Genomic DNA, 23,443 nt, shown 5'->3' on the forward strand with positions numbered 1-23,443 from the left:
TGCCTCATGGGAACAGTCCAGCCCGAACTGCCAAGCCAGATCCTCTCCAAAGAACAAACCGTGACGCCCTCTCCTTGCCCCCGACCACATAACACCTGTCGGGACGACTCCAGCTGTTCCTGTCCACGTGGAAGAACATCACCACGGACAGGTGGGTCAGGGACATCATCCAGCACGGGTACTGTCTAGAACTAACTTCCACTCCACCCAACATACCACCAAAGCACCGTCCTATGTCAGCCGAACACTTAGATTTACTCCAGCAGGAAGTGCTTGCTATGCTCGCAAAAGGGGCAATAGAAGTAGTGCCCATCGACCAGCAGGGCACAGGGGTGTACTCTCTGTACTTCTTAATCCCCAAAAAGGACAGCTCGCTCAGACCTATTCTAGACCTGCGACCCCTAAACCTATATATTCTGTCAGAGCATTTCTATATGCTCACCCTCCAGCAGGTTCTCCCACTACTCAGGGGGATTTCCTAGCCACGCTAGACCTGAAGGATGCATACTTCCACATACCCATACACCCTTCACACAGGAAATACCTCAGATTCACTATTCAAGGGAATCACTATCAGTTCAAAGTTCTCCCCTTCGGAGTAACAACAGCACCCAGGGTCTTTACCAAGTGCCTGGCAACAGTGGCCGCGCATCTGCGAAGACAAAACTTTCAAGTCTTCCCTTATCTGGACGACTGGCTAGTTCAGGCCAAGTCAGCACAACCATTTGCCACCCACATGTCCCACACCATTCACCTTCTTCATGATCTGGGATTCCCACTAAATTACTCAAAATCAAGTCTCCAACCTGCACACGTACAACAGTACTTAGGCGCAACGATCAACACCCTGGCTGCCACAGCTCAGCCAACTTTAGTGAGAATCAACAGCATGCAACTGCTGATCTCAAAATTCCAACCTCAACGCTCCCTTCCTGCGCGAGTGTTCATGCAGTTGATCGGCATGATGGCCTCCTGCATTTTCATAGTCCCACACGCGAGACTACATATGCGCCCGCTTCAGGAGTGCTTAGCACGTCAATGGAATCAGGCTCACGGGCAACTAAAAGACCTAGTGTTGGTGAGCGGTCGGGCATACAACTCTCTGCATTGGTGGAGTCCACAAAACCTTTGCAAAGGCCGACCGTTCCAAGAGCCTGTTCCACAAATCATACTAACAGCGGACGCGTCTCTCCAGGGATGGGGAGCTCATGTACTCAATTACACAGTGCAGGGACTATGGACAACACAACAAAAGAAGATGCGCATCAACCTTCTGGAACTGATGGCAATCTTCCTAGCCATGAAGGCATTCAAAGTACACCTGTGCAACAGTCGTGTTGATCCGGACGGACAACATGACTGCCATGTACTACATAGAGAAGCAGGGAGGAACTCTCTCCACAGTTGTCATCTGGCTCAGAGCATGTGGAAGTGGGCCATTCAGAGGAACATATTCCTCATGGCAGAACACCTCCCAGGCAAGGACAACCAGATGGCGGATCTGCTCAGCAGACACAGCCACCAAATGCACGAGTGGGAGCTACACCCATCAGTTCTCCAACCGTACTTCCAGCAGTGGGGTCATCCAGAGATAGACCTATTCGCCACAAAAGAAAACGCAAAATGCCAAAGCTTTGCCGCCAGGTTCCCACAGTCGCAGGGCAATGCGATATGGATGAACTGGTCCGGCAGATTTGCGTACGCTTTTCCCCCAGCACCATTAATACCGCTGGTGGCGCGCAAACTAAGGCAACACTCACTGACCCTTATCCTGGTTGCTCCAACGTGGGCACGCCAGCCGTGAAACACCACCTTTCTGGAACTTTCCGTGGTGCCTCATCAACGACTGCGGATAAAACCAGCATTTTTAACGCAGAACCATGGCGAAATTCAACACCCAGATCCCCAGCAACTGAACCTGGCGATCTGGCTCCTGAGGTCTTAGAATTTGGCTACCTAAACTTACCACCTGACTGTATGACTATCATCAAAGAAGCCAGGAGACCCACTACTAGAGCCTGCTATGCGGCCAAATGGAAAAGGTTTGTCATTTACTGCAACACCGACATTAACCCACTGGACGCATCTATTCAAAACATCATATGCTACCTCTTACACCTATACCGCTGTAATCTGGCATACAACTCAATACGCATCCATTTGACCGCGATAGCAGCCTACCTCCAAAACAGGCAGCACCTCTCCTTATTCAAGGTACCTGCCATCAAAGCTTTCTTGGAGGGACTCAAACGAGTAATTCCCCCAAGACACCCACCAGCACCAGTGTGGAACCTCAACTTGGTCCTCACCAGACTGATGGGTCCGCCCTTTGAACCTCTCCATTCATGTGAGATTCAATTCCTCACCTGGAAAGTGGCTTTCCTGGTGGCCATCACTTCCTTAAGGAGAGTTAGTGAACTCCAGGCACTAACCATTCAGGAGCCATTCATCCAGGTCCACGCAAACAGGGTTGTCCTACGCACCAACCCCAAGTTCATGCCCAAAGTCATATCACAGTTCCACATTAATCAAACTATCGAACTGCCCGTTTTCTTCCAAAATCCGCAAAATGTCGCGGAAAGAATGCTCCATACACTAGATGTAAAGCGGGCTCTCGTGTACTATATTGACAGGACAAAGGATTTTAGAAAAACTAAACTCTTCGTTGCCTTCTCTCCACAACACAAAGGCAACGCCATTTCCAAAGCAGGAATAGCCAGATGGATCGTTAAATGCATTCAGATTTGCTATCACAAAGCTAAACGCACATTAACGGTTCCCCCACGAGCCCACTCAACACGAAAGTTAGGGGCATCCATGGCTTTCCTAGGAAACATTCCTTTACACGAAATTTGTAGAGCAGCCACATGGTCCACTATACATACCTTTACCAAACACTACTGCGTAGATGTACACTCAAGACAGCAGGCAGCTGTAGGACAGGCTGTTCTCAAAACTCTTTTCCAGACTGCTGCAGCTGGCACAGGTAGCCGCCGCTAGGGGAGGTACTGCTATATATTCTATGCACAGATATGAATTCAGCAGCCCACATGCCTCGAACTGATTATGCTACTTACCAGTATGCATTTGTTCTTGGCATGTAGGGCTGCTGACATTCATATCGCCCACCCTCCTCCCCGGCGCCTGTCGCGGCTGCAGCACTCAGTATTTTCTGTATAGCATTGTCATCACTTACTATATCTTCTCCATCACTGCCACAATGGCGAAAAACAATCTAAGGATGGAGAGGATGCCCATGCGCACTGTAGTCCAGGGGAGGAGCCACCTATCTCGTGATACTTCGAAGACTTTTCCAGGACAACAATGTGCAATCATCCGGACCCAACACTAGGCGGCGATCTATGCACAGATATGAATGTCAGCAGCCCTACATGCCAAGAACAGATGCATACTGGTAAGTAGCATAATCATTTAGTATCGGTGGCAGCTTTGTAATAAGTTACGTGGACCACTTTGTCAACTTTTAAGAATGTGTTAAACATTACAAGCGAAATGAGCTACCTTTCAATAGATTGTGGATTTCCTCAGAGATGGCAGATCAACCCGACTGATGTAAGACAGTGCAGTTTTGCTTCATAAGTAAATAGATGGAACATGTTCACTTTCTTTCGAATTTTCTTTATCAAAAGTTGACCTCAAACAAGCTACCGGCTAAATTATTCTAATCAAAATTAAGTTGTCTATATGTGTTCAAATAAAAGAAAATTAACCTTTAGGTGGGTAAATACTGCAAAACTTTTTTTAAATTTTACTTTAAGTGCCCTGGGATCCTTTGTGGCGAAAATAACCAGTTATTGTGATTTCAGCCAAGAGACCGAACTACATCTGATTTCAAGTATATTTTACATGTATCCTAATTGCTAATCTAGTTGCTCTTTGTTAGGGATGTTATAGGGGGTATTAAATTGCGATGGACTGGAGGTCCTGCAGCAAACAGTGTTTAATGATGGTAATTTGTTCCTATGCATGTTTTTCAGATGTTTCGTGAGGCTAAGAGGACTGCGCCAAGTATCCTGTATATTCCACATATTCACATGTGGTGGGAAACTGTAGGATGCACACTTAAAGCTACATTCATGACATTACTGAGAAACATTCCTTCGTTCACCCCAATTTTGCTGCTTGCAACATCTGATTCTCTGCTTTCAGATCTCCCAGAAGAGGTTTGTTCCTTAAATTGCAGTGTCTATATTTAGTTTATTAAAATTTTCTTGTCGGAGGTAAAATGAGCTTCTTTTACGAGTTTGATTAATATTTGGTTTAAGTGCATCTCTCATCTAGTAATTTTTGCCTTGGTTTTTTGTTTGTAAATGTTACTAAACTTAGTCATGCATATCGTTCTGAGTAATAGAGTGGACTCCTGAAAGATTTGAACTTATGACCTGTTAATTCCCTTTTTTTTTTTATTGACTAATTTTTCCGTGCTCAGGAGGATTCTGAAGAGCAAAAACTTGCCATCACCTTTTTTTGCTTCATATTCAATTGGCGATAACCTAACTCTAGTAACAGATTATTTAAGGCTCTGCCACCTTCTGGATATAGAATTATATAAATGGGATAAATTAATGCTAATTCCATTAGGCTAAAACTTTCCAGGCCTTGATCCAGGAAAATGTACCTCATTTCTAGGTTTTCATATTATTATAGTTATGCCTTGTTAGGCTTTGTTTCTCTCTTACCAGCTTTTTTAGTCTTTTGACACTCCTTACCTCATAATTTTTGCATCCGATGTAGGCACTTTTGCGATTATCTTCATTGAAAAAATTCTGTAGTTTGGAAGATTAGCTCGAAGCTGAACCAATATATCAGTTGCCCTCTTGTACATTGTTGGAAGGGTTAGTGATTACACTATAAAAAGCTTATCTTAAAGACTCCGTAATATGCCTGCTTAGCAAGTTGTGGAGATAATTTCAGCATTCTCAGACGTGTATTGAAATGGCTCCCACATCGCTGAGTATTGCTTTTTTTTTTTTTATGACCCACTTACGCCAGCTCTAATTTCTGGATAGTCCACAAATATAAAATCCTTGGTTTTAATTTTTTTTCTTTTAAAGGACATTGGGGGATCAGGTTCGAATTGATGTGGTTAAGACTCCTGCATTTTATCGAATAATTCACCTTGAACAGTAAAGCTACAGCACAGTGCTGCCTGCACGGTAAACCAGTAGTGAGTGCCTTCACGTGGTTACCAGCATGCATGTCATAATATTGTGGCACAGGCAGTAAAGCTACAGACTATTACATTTATCAGTTTGTCGTTATGACAGAAGAACTGCATGTCGTGCTTCGACTTCACCCTGCCCGTTTTGCAATGTGGGGTAGGAACTTCGGCCTTCGAGGCCCTGCTCCACGGAGCGGGTCCTGGGTCGGCTCCGCCTTTCACTCCTTTTCTGAGGCCGTGAGCGACCCCCGCCCAGCGTAAAGAGTTTTACGATGCCATGTGTGCCGTATTTCGGTGGTCTAACCCGGACGGTGCGCCTTCGGGCACCGCGGGCTTGGACAATGGAGGAGTCCCTGGGGGGTTCGTGCCTGCTGCACTGGCCATGGCCTCCGACTGGAACCGTTCCCGGGTCCGGACCGGTCGCACCTCCACAGCGACCTTTCCCACCGCAGAGGTCCTCGCCGGCGCCTCCCCATCCTCATACCCGACGACAGGGGAGCCAGTCGGGCGTCGACTGAGCTGTACGGTGCCATGTTGTTCAACCTTCCCTTTTCTGAAGAGTTGGGGATTGATGAAGTGGATTGGGAGGGGGGGAGCAGGATCACTTAGAAATCCAGCAGCCACAAGAGATGGACTGAGGAACTGGGTGATGCCAGTGGTTTGTACACCTCCCCAGACTCTGGCATGCTGTCCCCACCTACTCTGGCTACGGAGGAGGGGGCATCATTTGCCATGGTGGTGCGGAGGTCCTGGACCTACAGCCCCCTACGGTGGCAGTCAAGACTAACTTCTTGATCGAGGTCGTGCAGCCTTGGGTCTCCAGCTCGGAAACCTTGCTGCCTTTTAATGAGGCCTTGATGGCCGTCGTCCTGGGTACCTGGTCCAAACCCTGCACAGGGGCTCCTTTGAATAGAACGATTTCCCGCCGCCATCGCCCTGCACTGGGTGACCCAACTGTCCTCACCACCCACTCACCCCACCCAGCTTGGTTGTCCAGGCTTCCATTTTCTGTGACTCGTTCCCTTCCTCACCTCCGGACAGGGAATCAAAGAGACTGGAGAATTTTTGAAATAATTTATTTTTCTTCCGCCAGTCTTGCATTGCGGTCGGTGAACGCTGCAGGCCTTTTGGGCTGTTATTCCCATTCTATATTGGACACGGTTGCGCAAGTGCTGCCCATGGTCTCGGAGGAGGACCGAGCTCTACTCTCCGAAGCTATTTCCGATGGTAGAGAAGCAGCAAAGTTAGCCATCTAATGTGGCTTGGACACAACAGACTCGCTGGGCTGAGTGATTTCTACAACAGTGGCTGTCCATCTCCTTGCCTGGCTGAGAACGTCTGGCTTATCGGGGGATATCCAAGCTAACCTCATGGACATGCCCTTCGATGGCTCCTGTCTCTTCGGAGACCAGACAGATGCCGCCCTTGAGCGCTTCAAGGACTCTTGGGTCACTAGCAAGACCTTGGGCCTCACCACAGCCTCCCAGCCGGCTTCTGCTTTTCACTCATTTCGGGGCTACGGAAGGGGCTATCAACCGCGTCAACCCTATTCTGGCAAACGGGCCCCACAAGTTCAGCAGCCTCTGTGGGACCGTGGGCGTGGTTCACCCCGACCCCATGGGTCTGGAGGCCAGAAGTTGAGCCAAGCCATGATCTCCTACACCGCAAAACCTTCCTAGTCTGATTCCTCCAGGATCATTCTCAGCCCATCGGTGGCAGAGTATGCAGTCATCTCCACCACTGGCGGAACATCACATCGGACAAGTGGGTGTTGCAAAATATCCGAAGGGACTATTTCCTCCCCTTCAAGACTACCCCTTCATCTGTGCCTCAAGTGTACGATCGGCTGACTGAGATCACCTTTCCCTGCTCCACGTGGAAGTAAAGACTCTTGGCCAAGGAAGCTATAGAAAGGGTTCCTGGGCCAGAAATAGGCTGTGGTTATTTCCGCTATTTTCTGGTCACAAAGGACGACTGAGGACTTCGTCCTATCCTAGACCTCTGAGCCCTCAACTACTTTCTCATAAAGAAGTTCAAGGTGCTCACCTTGGCTCAGGTCCTGTCAGCCCTGGACTCGGGACACTGAATGGTATCGTTGGACTTGCAGGATGCCTATTTTCATATTCCTGTCCTGCCTGCCCATCGTTGCTACCTGCTGTTTATGGTGGGCCATGAACACTTTCAATTTGCAGGGCTCCCCTTCAGCCTCACCAGTGCCCCTTGGGTGTTCACAAAGGTGATGGCTATGGTCACAGTCCATCTGCGGAGATTAGGCGGTCCAGTCTTCCCCCTATCTCGCCCCAAACCGTATTCTCCAGACTACGGCAAGCTTTCTGCATTCGCTGGGGTTCACTATCCACGTGCTGAAGTCACACCTGGCTCCCCTCTCAGACGCTCCCTTTCATTGGAGATCTTCTGGACACGGTGCAGTTTTGGGCCTATCCTCCCGAATGGCGAGTCCATGATATTCAGGCTATGATACCTATGTTTTAGCCTTTATCCTGGATTTCAGTAAGAATGACTGAGGCTGTTGGGTCTCATGGCCTCCTGCATCCTGCTAGTGACCCATGCACAGTGGCACATGCGGGCTCTACAGTGGGACCTGAAGTTCCAATGGGCACAGAATCGTGGAAATCTCATCAACCTGGTTCAGATTTCAGGAGGGCACTAGGTAAGACCTGCAGTGGTGGCTAACAAACCATGATTGGATCAAGGGCGGACCCCTCTCCCTTCCCCACCCAGATCTTACAGTAGCGACAGATGCATCACTACTGAGTCGTGGTAGCCATCTGGGAGAGGTGGAGATCAGAGGACTCTGGTCTCCGGCGGAAGCCAAGCTCCATATCAATCTGCTGGAGCTTCAGGCGATCCGACTGGCACTGAAAGCCTTGTTGCCATCAATAAAGGGAAGTCTGGTACAGGTGTTTACGGACAACACTACCGCCATGAGGTACTGCAACAAACAGGGTGGAGTGGCATTGTGGACTCGTAATAAGGCCCTGCGTCTCTGGGCTTGGCTGGAACAGGACATTTCCTTGGTGGTTCCTGGCTGGTTCTCTGAACGCCAGGGCGGACAAGCTCAGCTGGAGGTGCCTTGCGGATCACGAGTGGCGTCTCCAGAGGTGGCACAAGGTCTCTTTCAGCAGTGGGGACAGCACAAGTTATTCTTGTGCCTCCGGACTGGGCACTTAGAGTTTGGTATCCCAAGGTTCTGGACAGGAGCATTGATCCTCCGATTAGATTGCCTCTTCGGGAGGATCTTCTGTCTCAGTAGCAGGGGAGGGTCCTCCACCCAAACCTGTCTACTCTCCGCTTCCTTGTGTGGAGATTGAGCGGTGACATTGGACCGCTTTTGGCCTCCCTCCTGAAGTCTGTGGTTATTCTGGCAGCCAGGCATCCCTCCACGAAATCTGTATACGCCTGCAGATGGACAACTGCCCTCTACTGCAGCTCACCATCCAAACAGCCTTCTTAGTGGCAATAACCTCTGCTGTGAAGGTGATCGAACTGCAGGCATGGTCATCACAGCCACCTTACCGGACTGTCGTCCCGGGTGAAGTGGTGCTCTGCACAAGGGCATCTTTTCTACCAAAGGTGGTAACACCCTTTCATATGGGGCAGTCGGTTACTCTATCCACCTTCTATGCACCTCAGCTCCCTTCCAAGGAAGAGGATAGTCTCCATCGTCTGGACCCAAAAAGAGCGTTCTTGTTCTACCTTGATCGAACCAAAGGGTTCCGGGTGGATGACCAACTTTATATAGGATACATGGGTGCAAAGAAAGGGCGTGTTGTCCAATAGAGGACTATATCCTGCTGGGTTTCCTCTGTATCAAAATCTGTTACGCCTTGGAGAAGAAGGATCTTCCTGGAGGGCTTAGAGCCCATTCCACCAGGGCAAAAGAGGTCACCTCGGCTCTCCAGCGTAGTGTCCCTATTTCTTCTATCTGCCAAGCAGCCATGTAGGCATCGCTGCACATGTTTGCTAGACACTACTGCCTGGATTCCCAGGTTCGCAGAGAAGGCCTGTTTGGTCGCTCTGTCTTGCAGGACTTCCAGGTCTAAACCTTTCCGCAATCCCTTCTCCGGGGATGGTATTGCTTGGGTATCTGTTCAACAGTAAGGAATCTGTGGATAAATGTCTATCAGATGGACAAGTTACTTACCTCTGGTAAGGACTTATCTGATAGAGACCTGATCTAGCTGCAGTCTTTACCGACCTACCCATCCTCCCCGCACTGCGGAATTGCTTTTAGTGTCTGGAATGTTCCCCTTCAGGGCCCTGGCTTTTTTTTTTTTTTTTTTTTAACACCTCATGGTCAGTCACTTCATGGCTCCACGCTATAGTGTGGAAAGTCGTGAAAAGTACTGACGTCAGCATGCTGGCGTGGGGGTTATATTGATGACGCGGACGTGACTGCAACTAGCAGGATGCCAACGTCACTCTGGGTCGCTAGATGCCACCTACCGGCACGCAGAGGTACAAACACAAATCTTCTGGATCCAGCATGACGAGACCCGGTGCACCGGCCTATGGCTTGGTAGCAGTGCTTCTACAGGTAAGATCTGTCCTCCCTTCAAGTGTGGGGATGCCCGGAGTCACACAATACCAATACCCGGGGTACTGGACCCCTTGCAGCAGTCATGGCTTGTTGTGTCCAGTCTGGATCCCAACACTGAGGAAGCCCATACCTACATAGTGGCATAGCTGTCCTGTTTACCTCCCTCTGCACAAACCAAAGACAAAGAGTGAGTCTACGACTGCTGCCACCTGATCCTCAAAGCACCTATTTACCTGTGCTCCAGAGCCTGAGTCCAAGGGAGGTGACAGTAGTTCTGGGTCTGGTACCTCCTTGGCACAAAGTCCAACCTTGGAGTTGCCCAGACTGGACTTCCAGTCACCGCCCACAGACTCATTCTGGAGGCCCCCTCCAACCACGAGAGACTCTGCACCATACCGGATGTTAAAAGACACCACTAAACCGAGCACCGCAGCCAGAGGAGAAGTGGACCAAGGGTGTCCCTGGATACCTGAGGATATCCAGGATCAAGCCCTCCTGTGGGTCCCCAGTCGCAGCTTGCAGTCGCTTTCCGACTGGACCGTTCTCTCATTGAAGTGAATGGGGCACCCAACGCCATAACACCTCTGCACCCAGATGCCTCCTGAGGTGACAAGTTGCTGTTAAGTGCCCAATTGCGATACATGTGTCCCCCCCCCCCCCCCCCATAACATTACCACCCCAAACTGTAAAACTGTAAAAATGTATACCTCAAAGTACTTACCTGATTCTGATCTTGGTATCTAAATTCATATAAAAGCACGTTATTTTGTATAAATTTGTGTCAGATTTGGAAAAGAGCAGTTGACCTGAAAGATGTTTGGCAGGTGGTTATACTGAATACAAGTCCATTTGGTGACATTAACTATACATTGTAAAGATGTATGCTACTGCAATATGGTTAATGTTTTATACTTGAATCGCAAGTGCATCAATGGAATGTCAGTGAAAAAAGTGATGCCAAAGTGCAGCAAACTTTGCAAGCATACGACACACAATTTTCTAACGTGCTGGAAAATTTCCTGATACATGCCTCAATATCTTGGGTTGTCTGTTTAATGGACCGCTCTACAGTGCCAATAGATATCCAATCTAAATACTCATGAACAAAGTGAAAATGATATAAAATATGGTTTGCCTGTAACGGATAGCTCTTGCACCCTTAAATATAAAGACTTCCCAGGAGAATCCCAGGTTTCTTTGAGATTTTGTTGGGTCACATGCCCAGTGTAGCTCTGCGTGCAATAGCTCTGTGCAGCACTGAGTCAAATTCTTATTCCGTGACTGAATTCCACGTGCCCTCAAACAGTTCTTGAGATGGAGATACAAAAGTCTAGTATGACTTCCACAATCTATTAATTCTGGCCAGCTGATTAAAGCTAACCTTAGAGACAAAACTGCTCATGTGGGCAGTCCATGGCTACTCCTAACTTGTGCTCACTTGTGGGACGAATGGAATGCTTACAGATTATTGCTGATTACCATGCGGCTATACTGGCCAGTATATGTGGGATGATAAAAAAAGTGTACATTGGAATGACATGCTTGTGAAGAAAGGTGCTGCCTTACACAATGATTTTTCTAGTTTATATTTCTGCAGTCATTCCCTTATTTAAAAAAAATTTAATATATCTTTAGCCTAAAAGGAATAAAACAAATGCCAGTCAAAATGTCCAGTAGCCCGTCTCCTAAGAGACTAATTGCTGCCCGTTAGTCACAATGTATCTGGAGTTTTCTCAAAAGAACATTCCTATTGGCAGCTGAATTCCCCCCCAATAGGAACACCTGCATTTACTTAATTTTTTTATATTGCAGGTGCAGGAATTGTTTGCCGATGATTACGGAGAAGTGTTTCATGTTCAACCACCCAGCGCAGTAGAAAGAAGGGCATTCTTTGCGGACTTGATTCTAAATCAAGCTTCCAAGCCCCCTTCATCAAGAAGAAAAGCAGGTAAGGGTTATTAATTGTGTGTTTTTGCAGCCCCCAGTTCCTCCACTTAAGTGCCAATAGCAAGTGGAGTAAAATTCTATACTGAACTCATGAAATCATTTCATCTGATGGATATTTCTAGCCACTGATTCCTCACTTTAAGAATTCCAAGTTGTCGGACTACTTCTGGAGAGTTTCAAGCAGTATCTCGCACTTGGCAGAGTGTTGCTTCGCTGTAACCTTGTTCTGCTCCAGTAGTAATGAGTTGAGGCACATATAGGTGTCATCCTGCTTTCTTACATCAGTACATTTATTTCCACAGCCTTTAACTATGTTCTAGTGCTTCCTACAACTTTGAAAATCTTTCTACAGATCATGTGCTATGGAAAAATATCCCTTCTCACCACACCCACCTCATTGGGGGCCCGCTTTGAGTGCCCCTGGGGCACAATGGTATTACAGAAGGGGCAGCAGACTTTTTTGCATCCCCCTCAGTAATGCAGATAACGCTGGCTCAACATGTGCTCTAGTGTTGCTATGAGGGAGTTCCCTCAATTGCATGGGGGCATGGCCCCATGCACATGAGGAACCACCTGCAGCATATTGCCAATGTTAGTGCGGAGGTGAAAATTCCTTTACTGGGCCTCTTGGAGACAGCCCTCTGGGGGGGTGGGCAGGTGTCCCATGAACCCTTCAGACCATCTCTGTACCCTACAGGTGGGTACAGTCACTCACTGCGCACAACTGCAAGGGGATCTGTAATCCCCCTTAAGTGTAGGCGGTTTGCCGCCTGCATAGTGAAACACAAAGCAGCTTTTAAATAGCTGCCCTATATTTCACCTGAATGTGCTGCCCCAGGGCAGCGCAAGTTCACAGCTGCCCTTGGGGCTGCGGATTCACTCTGTATGGCACACTTTCCTAGTTTCCTTTGTTTGCTCACATAAAATGCATTGTAATCTTAATACAGCCCCATGACCACCAATGGAAGAAAGTTCCTCTTTTGCAGTTGTGGTGTGCAGAGAGTAGGTATGTGATTTAAAACTGACTAATGTTAAAATAAATATGGTCAACAAAGATGGTCCCTATGGGGGAAGTGTAGCCTTGGACTTCCACGGCAATAATTTCATAAACTCCTCTGCGAGTTATAGCTATGCGATAGGTGCATTTATTTTAGTAATGTTGTTCCTATAGTACAGAAAAGTATGACGCAGTATTAATACTTCTTGAAAAACAGTGTGCTTCTAACAGGTGACGTTGCAGTGGAAGTGACTGTGAATAAGTGTGCTTGTGCTTCATAGAGGAATATATACGTGTGACTGATTGGGACAATATATTGAAATGAAAGGCACTCATGATGTGACTGTCAAACCACAATCTCATTTTAAAAACTAGTCCACATATGTTGACGTTTGGTCCCTGTCGCGCAATGTAGAACCGGGTCATCGGGACAGAATGAACAGGAGGCACCTAAACGTAAAAGAATCTAGTATCAATTTGCGTAGTTGTAACATAATTTCAAGCATGATTATGATGAAAAAATAAACCTTACATACCAGAGGGTTCGGGTCAAAGAGACCCACAACCGAAGATGTATCAATGTTTCATGGGAAAGCCACAGAAAACAGCTTGACAGAAGCTGCAGTGAAATAAGGAAAGTTCAAAAACAGGCAGCATCCTAAACAGAGGGGTGTAAGGATCCTAAGGACTACCTGGTGATTGCGCCACCAATTTCTGTCTGACAGACCATGTATTGCAGTTCCACAACATCCAGAATATTGAAATTAGAAACCTAACCATAGGAAGAACAGGGATTCCACGGAACATGTGTGAAAAACCCTCTTTCCAGAAAGAAAATTTATTTTCTAGAGTCCCCTCACCCAACAAGGTTACCCATAGGTGGCATGTTTCATCATTGGGTCCTCTCAATCTGCTGCGGATTGAGGCGTGCTGCGACTTGTGAACTAAGTAGGAGCACTTTGTTTTTGGAAAATGTGTGGTGCAGTGGTGTGGAGTGGGGAAAACAGGTTAAAAATCCTAGCTATGTGGCAGAAGGGAACAATGGTGTCCTTTGCCACCCTGCAGAAAGGCTACGAATTAGCTGATTCAGAATACTTCCGTTATTTGCTGGTGCGGCATGCTCTACTATCTAACCTGCCCAAAGGGGAATCTTCCCCCAGAGTCCTCGCCGCTGGAGGACACGTTGTTGGATGTCTACATGCCCACGAAAGCGTTCTCCCGTACATACAAAAAACTAATAAAGAACAACCCCGATCCACTTATTCAGTCCAAAGGTCGGTGGGAGAGAGACGGGTTAGAACTTGAGGAATGGCAAGAGGCATTGGCATCTCCGAGAGAGGTTGCGATCTCTTCCAGACTCAGCCTGGTTCAATTGAAAATTCTGCATAGGATCTGTGTCGGGGGCTAGGCTTGTTAGCATGGGAAGAGCGTCTGATAGGTTGTGCAGGAGGAAATGTGGTCAAGAGGGTACTTTTATGCATATAATATGGGAATGCGCAAATATCCAGAGCTACTGGAAGGGAATACACGAATGTATAAATGAAGTGTTCTAGGTGGAACTCCAGCCTGAAGCCAAATGATATCTGTTAAATGTCTGGGAGCCTACAGATTTGAATAGTAGTCGGAAAACCTGGGTCACAATGGGCCTGATGGTGACCAAGAGGAATATTGCCCGGTTATGGGGATCTGGAGTCTCGCCTACACTGTCTTCCTGGAAGACAGACATGGGCTGGTGCATGCTTAGGGAAAAAAAACTGTGTATGTTGCATGAGGATGCCCCAAAAAGTGGACAGCACTTTGGGACAAATGGAATGTGTACAGAGGTAATATTTGTGTTCCACCCACCGCTCCCCCTCTGGATGAACCCCTCACACCATGAGCTCCTACTTCCCTGCCCTATCGTTACGCTTTAACTGCAATAATGTCTATGTATACCTGTGATATTATCTGTCCTCTGTACCAAGAAATGATGTTTTCGCTTTGTTTAATAAAAAGAATTATTAAAAAAAAAAAATTGCTAGCTAGTGAGCTAACATTTTATTCCTGGTCGGTATGTTTTAAAATCAGGGGTTAATACTAGGGAAAGACCTAACTGTAATGAGTATGGTGTCCCTAGTACTGGGTCAACATGTTTCGAGCTTTCCCCTAAAGCTCTTCTTCAGGACCACACGAGGGCCAGCCCCATGCGGACCACTCCTAAAGAATCCTGTGAATAGGAAACAATGGGGTGCACACCTAATGTGTGTTCACCTGATATTTAATACATACAGTTGTACACTAACACTATTTTTGTTTAGGCAGAAATATGCCTCATGATCTGCAGGGACAGAGGGGCCTGTCACTCCTCTCGGAAAATGACCTGATGGCACCCCTGGTGACCGCATCTCAGATGTCTCCAGGGGTGCCATCAGGTCATTTTCCGAGAGGAGTGACAAACCCCCCTGCCCCCGCAGATCATGAGGCATATTTCTGCCTAAACAAAAATTCAGGATTGTAGACAATGTATTGCCACTATCCGGATTGAAAGCTGTAAAAGCATGGATGCGTGTTAAGGTCTTAGCTTCAAAAGGTGATAAGGATGTAAGAGCGTGAAGATCCAAGTAAATTCGATAGTGTTGGAAGCAGCATCAATGAGTGTCAAGACCCCCAAAGGTACAGAGAAATTATCACCTGCATCTTAATAAGAAAGGAAATATGATGGAACACATAGTGGACTTATCTAAAGGACCATGCCAAGTTCTGATCTACTAGCGCCATAAATGGACATTATTTATGTCTGTGCTCTCCGTTACTAAGCCACTGGAAGAGACTTCTTAAATGAGATGCTGAAATGTCGAATGTAGTTAACTTTCGTTTTCAACACCTACCTCCATCCAGAAAACAAAACATGTCTGGGGTACCACGTAGTGGACTTGCCCCCAGTAAGTATGTCAATTCCAGGATAGTTATGTAGACAATGGAGCTTAATTAGATCTGAGCGCTCCATGAAGTAATTGCGCTCAAGATTCTTCGCAGCAAGTGCTGGATGTAGCAGCAACAAATGGTAACTGGCACTGTTAGTAGTTAATTTGTGAGGGACTGATGACTGCAAGTAACTTGCATGAAAAGGGGGAAGTGTAACTTCTCTTTACACTTCGAAAGCGGCTCTATGCAGTTAGCTGTAAATAGAGGGGGAAAAAACAGTCCGAACCCAAAATGTACTTGCCTGCCCGTTACGAGTATTTCAAAGACTGCATTCCTTATCTAAAAAGAGACCTACTAGTTGGAGAGTCCGTTACCTCGCGTGATGTCAAACTCCAGGCAACGCGCTTCATGCTCACTTAATCTAGGTTACGTCCTGGAACCAGAAGAGAGCACAGACAGTTGCTGAGAAGACTTACTGATTTGCCTTTAGCGCACCGGCCGGGACAGTTTCCTTCACCGCAGCCGCAAGGAGGAGGAGACGTGCTCCGTTTGAAGTCCGCGTGCATGCCATGCTGTGCACGTTGGTGCAGATGCCTGGAACGTGAACCTGCATCAGTACTGGCTAAGGAAAAGACTATGTTGTTTTTAGGTCTCGCCTAGGCAGCACATGCGCTAGATCTTTGAGACGTGCTGTATCAAGAATGCGGGATTGAAGCACCTTCCATCTTTCATTGGTTCCTCCCCTTCATAATTGCTTGCTTTTGTTTGGTGAATATGCTTAATTGTACCTCCTTTAGGAATTTTGTAAACTCCTATGAGGAACGTCTGTTACATTTAGTGATACTCTGAGCGCGCAGGCCTATCTGACGAGACGTGCTGCGCTGAGTAGCCGAGAGGCCGTCTCTGGGGCTGCTGCTGCAAGTGGTTTTAAAAAGTGCTGTATTGCTGCTAAACATTGCTATTTGCTCTGGGTCCTTACGGTGTTCTTTTAACACGGGACCGCACCTTACTTATTTTTTACTGTGTGATCAAGTGTGTTTTAAACAGTTTTTATCTGTCCGCATACCCGCACTTTAAAATTTACATCTTTCCTCACCTGCTGCTTGAGCGGGACCCCCTCGCCTCACGCCGCGCCTTGCGCCATCTTGGGACAGGCTGGAAGGTGGTAGCCAGGCGCCATATTGCTAGGGGCACCTGGACCATAAGGGGATTGGACATAAAAGACGCCAAATGCTAGCGCACGCGCGCAGTGGGCGTGCCGATGGCGCGCCGGAGGCGCGACAGAGGCAAGCCCGTCTGCGCCCGTCCGCGCCTCGGACGAGCAAAGGACGTCTCAGGATCTAGCTACCGGCGTTAAGGTAGGCCGCCAGTACACCAGATCACAGCTCCTGGAGATAGGGGGCAGGATGGGCTACATTGCACCCACTCAGATTAAGACCCTGAAGGAGCAGAGTACTCAACTGCGCACTGCTGAATTGCAGCTCTTTAGTCAAGCACCACACTGAAATTGCACTATTAATAGAAGATCTGCTGTTGGACGCGCTCTTCCTCACAGAAACATGGGCTGCGACAGATGCAGTAGTGGAGATCGGCTCTGCCTGTCCCGAGGGTTTTAAGTTTGTACATCAACCCAGACAGGGAGGCAAGGGTGGAGGGGTGGGGCTAATTTACAGGGAGAAACTTCGTCCCATCCTGTTTCCAACGGATGTGTTGGAGGGGATTGAAGCAATGGCCTTCTCATTACAAGGTGATAGAGGGAACCTATTCACAGGCCTGCTCTGCTATCGCCCTCCGGGGCTGTATACCCCAATGCAACCCCTCCTGAATATAATTACCAACCTGGCACTTACACATTCGAAAATGATGGTCCTGGGTGATTTTAATTGGTGAGAGAATGCAAGCACAAAGAGCCAGTTGCGGGACCTGACGTCTACCTGCTATGGCCTTGGACTTCATCAATTAGTCACATCTCCCACTCATCAAAAAGGTCATATACTGGATCTTCTGTTTGCCAGTAAGGCGGAGGCTGAGCTTATAAATGTTCGCACGCTTATCTGGACAGACCATTATTGTATTCAGTTCAAGATATTGTTAAGTTACCTCCTCCCTACCTGAAGCCACGGCAACGTACAGAGAGGGCAGAAACTGGATCAAATTGACTAAAACAGGATCATTACTGACCCCTCCCACAATCAGCCTTTTTTCAGCCTCTAGATCGGTGGAGGCAAACTATAATGCCTACCATAAGTTCATAACCAACGAGCTGGACCTTCTAATCCCGAAAAAGAAGATCAGAGTCGGGAGCAGGCCATCCGCGCCCTGGTATGACTATCTGCGACAGCTAAGACAGCTCTGTAGGCAGGCCGAAAGGAAATGGAGGAAGGGGCTCCTTGCCAGAGACAAGATTGCGCTGAGGTCCGCACAGAGCAGATACAAGCAGCTTATCTTGGACCGCAAAGCGAGCTTCTATGCCAACTCCATAGCGCTTGCCCCAAATGGGGCGAGGGAGCTGTTCAGAATAGTGAACTCCTTGTCGGCCCCAAGCTGCCTTGAAAATAAAGTTGTACCTTCAAAGAGGCTATGTGATGAGATTGCCTCCTATTTTAAGGACAAGGTGACGAAGATAACCAATCTCTTTAGGGGCACATCAGAGTGGCCGACGACCCTGGTAAGGGGACGGCCCACGAGAAGCCAGGCAGGGCGTGTTCTCTGACCCTCTTCCCACCTTTCTCGGACGAGTCGTTTGTCAAGACGGCACACAGCATCTCATCGGGCTCCCCCCTTGACCCTCTGCCCCAGTAGGTTTGGAAGCTATACGGCTATCCGACCTTCTCCTGGTTGCGCCAGATCTGCAATCAGTCATTGGCAGAGGGCATGGTCCCGGACAGCAGGAAACAGGCCGTGGTCTCCCCCCCCCCCCCCCCCCCCCCCCCCCCTTATTAAAAAACCAACTTTGGACCCAACTGCTCCCGCCAGCTTTCAGCCTATTGCTCTCCTCCCGTTCCCTATCAAAATCTTAGAGAAGGCGGTGATCAGGTCCCTTTCAAACTACCTAGAGGCCAACCATCTGCAGGACAAGGATCTGTTCGTCTTCCGCCCATGCCACGGAACAGAGTCTGCATTAGTCACCATGCTGGACTCGATGCGGGCTGACACAGGGAGCACCGTTGTTCTGGTGCTCCTGGATCTGTCAGCCGCATTCGATACCGTGAGCCATAAGATTCTGTTGGGACGGCTGATGGAGGCTGGGGTGGGGGGCCAGGCATTACAGTGGCTGCGCTCCTATTTAGCGGGGAGACACCAAATGGTGACTATGGGTCCTTTTGTCTAAGAGAACACACCCGTGGACTTTGGAGTTCCACAGGGTTCCAGCATCAGCCCCATCCTGTTCAATATATACCTGCAGCCGCTATTTTCCATCATTAAAGCGTTCGGGGTGGAGCTGATCAACTATGCTGATGATACTCAACTGGCCTTTTCTCTGGAAGGAAAACCGGCAGTTCCTCTGGAGCAGTTCCAAAGCTGCATGAGGCAGACTACGGACTGGCTGCGGAGAAACTGCCTGCAGTTTAACGGAGACAAAACCGAACTGCTGTTCTATGCACCAACAAAACAGATCCAACATCTACCTATGGATCTTAGGCTCGCTCCGGACGCGGCCCCACTAATACCAGCTAGCACAGTACGGAATCTAGGGGTTTTATTTGATAATAACCTCCAGCTGGTCTCACAGGCTAGTAAAACATCCAGCACCTGTTTCGGTCTGTTGCGACTTCTACGCCGAATCCTTCCGCTGCTGCCTGCCGACTCTCGCAACACGGTCGTCAGAAGCACCATTCTCAGCAGACTGGATTACTGTAACTCTCTGTACCTCGGAGCCCCCCAATACATTCTGCAGGGGCTACAGAGAGTTCAGTCAGCCACTGCCAAGTTGGCACTTGGTCGCAAGTTTGACTCCTCCTCCACTCAGGCACTAAGAGAATTACACTGGCTACCCGTTAGAGAGAGGGTCCTTTTCAAGTCTCTTTGCCTGGTTCATAAGGCAATTCATGGAATAGGCCCGATCCCACTCCAGGAAAGATTCTCATGGTACTCCCCCCGCAAGGCAGCTTCGGTCATCCAAGGCCAATCTGCTGGTACAGCCCAGCTTCAAACGGGCTAGGCTGGGGGGGAGGGCCTTTAGGGTGGTCGGAGCCCAAAGCTGGAACGCGCTCCCATTCGAACTCAGACGCAGTCATTGGTGGAATTCAGAAGGAACCTTAAGACCTGGCTTTTCCCAGCAGCATGATGTCCCCGACTTTGCCCCCCTGAGCGCTAAAACATCTTGTCTGGTCAGAGCGCCTGGATACCCGTAGGGTTAGTTTTCTTGCGCTATATAAATGCTCATACAATACAATACTTAAAAAAAAAAAAAAAAAAAATTGCCTCCCTCTGCTCCAGTTTTCGCAGCCTTGATAAAAGGATCACCACACTGGTTTGTTTAATACCTGGGAACTTCCAAGCTATCAGCAACGCCTGTGGAAAGATTGCTGAACAAGTGCTAGATTGCAATCCTTGTATCATGGAGCGCAGTGTGTTAATCCCATGCAGTTTGTAGCTAATGCAACACTGCATGTCTGAGGAAGGGCAAAGAGGGAGTGGTGAGATGTTTCACTCTGGTCAGTGTGAATGCAGTTTACAAATGCGGCCGCGCTTCCAGTGTACATTTTAGACTTGACACACCATTACCGTACTCTCAGACCTGGCCGATTTAATTCACTTTTTCACAGTAATCCCTGCTCCTTCGTTTGCCTTAGCTAGTCTCCTTTCTTGCCGCCCACAGACTCCTCCGTTCACTACTGTTTTACACAAATGTATTCTATTTGGATGCAATCTAAAGTGCTCAAATGCTCTATCAGAGGTAGTAAACGCTGTTTAAATGCAAGTGCAAGATAATCAGTAAGAGCCCATTGTCTGTCCTCTCTGCAGCCAAAGTGCCTATAGCAGTGCAAATGCCTGCAAGCTCCCAACAGAGATGAATACTGCACAAATTTATGGTGCTGTTTAACCATAAAGCCCGGCCCAGCCCATCTCGCCTCTCCTGACAAGCGTGTAAAGAAGAATACTTTAACAGAGGGGAAATGGTTCAAGTGCTGTTCAGATGCTTTGTAGGCAATATTGAGAAATGGGATGTTCAAGCTTAAGTTCATTAGGAATTGTAGAATTGGTTGATATTCCACATTGTCGCGTGTAGGAAAGTGCCCCTTTTTGCATGGTTACCCCCTATCTTTTTTGCCTGGTACCTGAAGCACTTTGACTGAGTCTGCACTGGGTCCCTGTCAATCCGGTTCCCAGTACCTGTGTTCCTTCCCAAAACTGTATGTTTGTTTCCACAATTGGCACACCTCTGGTCCACATGTAAGTCTCTTGTAAAAGGTACCAGTGGTACAAAGGTCCTTGTAACCTGAGAGGGTCTCAAAGGTCTGTAGCATGTATTGTGCCACCCTCACAGACCCCCTCAACAAACCCATACACACTGCTTTTGCAGACTGTTTTGGTGCAGACAACCTAAAAATCGACATGGCACACATCCTTGTGTGCCATGCCCACAACCACTGCCTTTGGCATAGGTATGTCAGCCCTCTAGCAGGCCTCACAGCACTAAGGCAGGGGTCACTGTACCACAGATGAGGGTATAGCTGCAAGAGCAATATGCCCCTACAGTGTTTTAGTCCATTCTTAGACATTGTAAGTGCATTGAAACCATATTGAGTACATGGGCTGAGAGTTTGTTATTACGAACTTCACTGCTCCATGATGGCTTTACTGAATGCTAAGAAGTTTGGTATCAAACTTCTTGGCACAATCCACTCCTACTGATGCCAGTGTTGGATTTATTGCAATATGCACTCCGAGGGCGTCTTAGAAATGCCCCCTGAAAACTACCAATTCCCTCATGTCCAGCTGACTGGTCTGCACCAGCCTGCCACAAAGATGTGTTTCAGACCGCCTGAGGTGTGAGCCCACTCTCGTGGGTGAGGAACAAAGGCTGCTTGGGGTGGAGGTGCTTCACGGCTACCCCCTAGCAGAAACCGCATTCAGGGCGGCAAGCCACAAAGGCTTCCTGCCCTTTTATATGCTAGCCAAGGCCTCTCCTGCTAGTGGAGATGCCCGCCCCTCTGCCCAAGCCCAACTTTTGACAGCTATGTTGGCTGAAATATTAGTAGTCAGGTAGAGGGTGTTCCCCTCTGCCAAGCTGCCCCCACCCCCCACTCCCCCAAGGTGCACTGGACCGAGGTGACCCCTCCTTAGAAAATCCTCCATCTTGAATGGAACGATTTTAGCGAATCAGTTTAGGGAATCCCCTTACCCAAAAGGAGTGGACATACTAAGGGTGTAGTCACCCTTACAGGCAGTTAGCCCATTGGCTACCATCTGCCAGTACCTGTAACGTCCTTAAATTCAGTATTTAGGAGCTCCCCTGAACCTTAATCCTCAGTTTCCTGCGACCTATAAGAAAAGGACGAAGACGACTCCGTGCTGCAGAGCCAGGAGAAGACTACTGATTTGGCCCAGCCTGTCTCCTGCTGAAAGACGCCTGTCCTGTGGTCAGCGACTTCCAGTACCCAAGGAAGACTGCCCATGCTTCAACAAAGACGAGATGTGCTGGGGGCAGCAGCACTGACCAGAAGAATCCAACTACAAGGACTATGGATCCAGCTGGAACCGCGATCCCTGCCCACTCTGCACCCGACGCCCACGGCACCAGTCTGAGTGGCTTACCTGTCCAGTGAAGTTTCCCCAGCAAGCCTGACCTCGAACCCAGCGTTGGCTGACCTCTCCTAAATTCCACGAAGACGCCTGCAGCCTAATCTTTAAGGGTCCCCCCCTGACCGCAACCGGTTCCAGTAAAGAAATTCCTACCCCAAAGCGCACCTATGCATCTTCAGCCCCCCGACTTTGGTGTGCCCAGCTGAGGTGCCCAAGCCTCCTCCTGTATCCTAACTTACCTGACCAGCCAGTGGTCACTGCCATCCAGCCTCCTGGTCATCGCCTGCAGCCTGTTTGTGTGACCAAGATTCACAATTGAAAAGCATTGGGCGCCAGACGCTTATTTGCACCCTGCACCCAGCCGCCTCTGTGCTGCTGGTGGTGTAAGGCTGGTGCTGCCTTGTGGCCAGCTCCTTTCTTGCTTTAACCCCTGGGGCCTGTGCCCTGAAACCACAGGTACTTACCTGCAAATCCCATCTTTTGTAGATGCCCCTAGTATCCATTGACTAACATTGGGCCCAGTGACCTCTACACCCAGCCCCCCAGTGCTGCTGGTAGTGCAATACTTACCTTGATCTGACTTGCCCAGTGTTGGTCCAGACCCCCGAAATCTGCATGTGCAAGTAGAGTACTTAACCATAAATGCATATAACAGTTTTAATTTCATAGGATTGCATTGCATTTTCTGCCTTTTGCACTAAATGTCTATTTTTTTACATTTGCAAAGTTTGCTACTGTTTGACATTGCAATATTTGACTGCCTTTACAGCACAATGCCTACTGCGTTTGAAAAGTATTGTTCTGTAGTAGGGCATCTCTGCGATAGTCATAATCGTGTGAATAGTCCCGCCCATGTGCGTGGACCCCGGAGCACTTCAATAGATATATAGTCTCTTAAGGTGTCTTCTACTGCAGTCCTGCATAGAAACTTAAGAGATGATAAAAGACAATAATGCAGCCTGAAAACACCAGGCTACTCTGGCCATTACTTCATCCTGAATTGAAAAGGATAGGCAGGTAACAGTCAAATTCAACTATTTCACTAAGTTTCACACACAGAGAAACTCCCCTTCACAAAAATCCCTTTTTCATGATAGAGATG

The 23,443-nt window shown here is 48.2% G+C and overlaps 1 protein-coding gene across 2 annotated transcripts in view; it reads left to right on the plus strand.

Moving 5' to 3' along the window:
* ATAD2 (ATPase family AAA domain containing 2) overlaps window positions 1-23,443 on the plus strand; it is a 424,041-nt gene that overhangs the window by 162,633 nt on the left and 237,965 nt on the right. For both annotated transcript variants that reach the window (XM_085604996.1, XM_085604998.1), the window contains exons 19-20: window positions 3,999-4,184; window positions 11,556-11,691. In XM_085604996.1, coding sequence (XP_085461122.1) covers window positions 3,999-4,184; window positions 11,556-11,691 — 322 coding nt within the window. The remainder of the gene's footprint in view (window positions 1-3,998; window positions 4,185-11,555; window positions 11,692-23,443) is intronic.

This window comes from Triturus cristatus, chromosome 5_1 (genome assembly GCF_964204655.1).
Source record: "Triturus cristatus chromosome 5_1, aTriCri1.1, whole genome shotgun sequence".
Classification (NCBI taxonomy): Eukaryota; Metazoa; Chordata; class Amphibia; order Caudata; family Salamandridae; genus Triturus; species Triturus cristatus.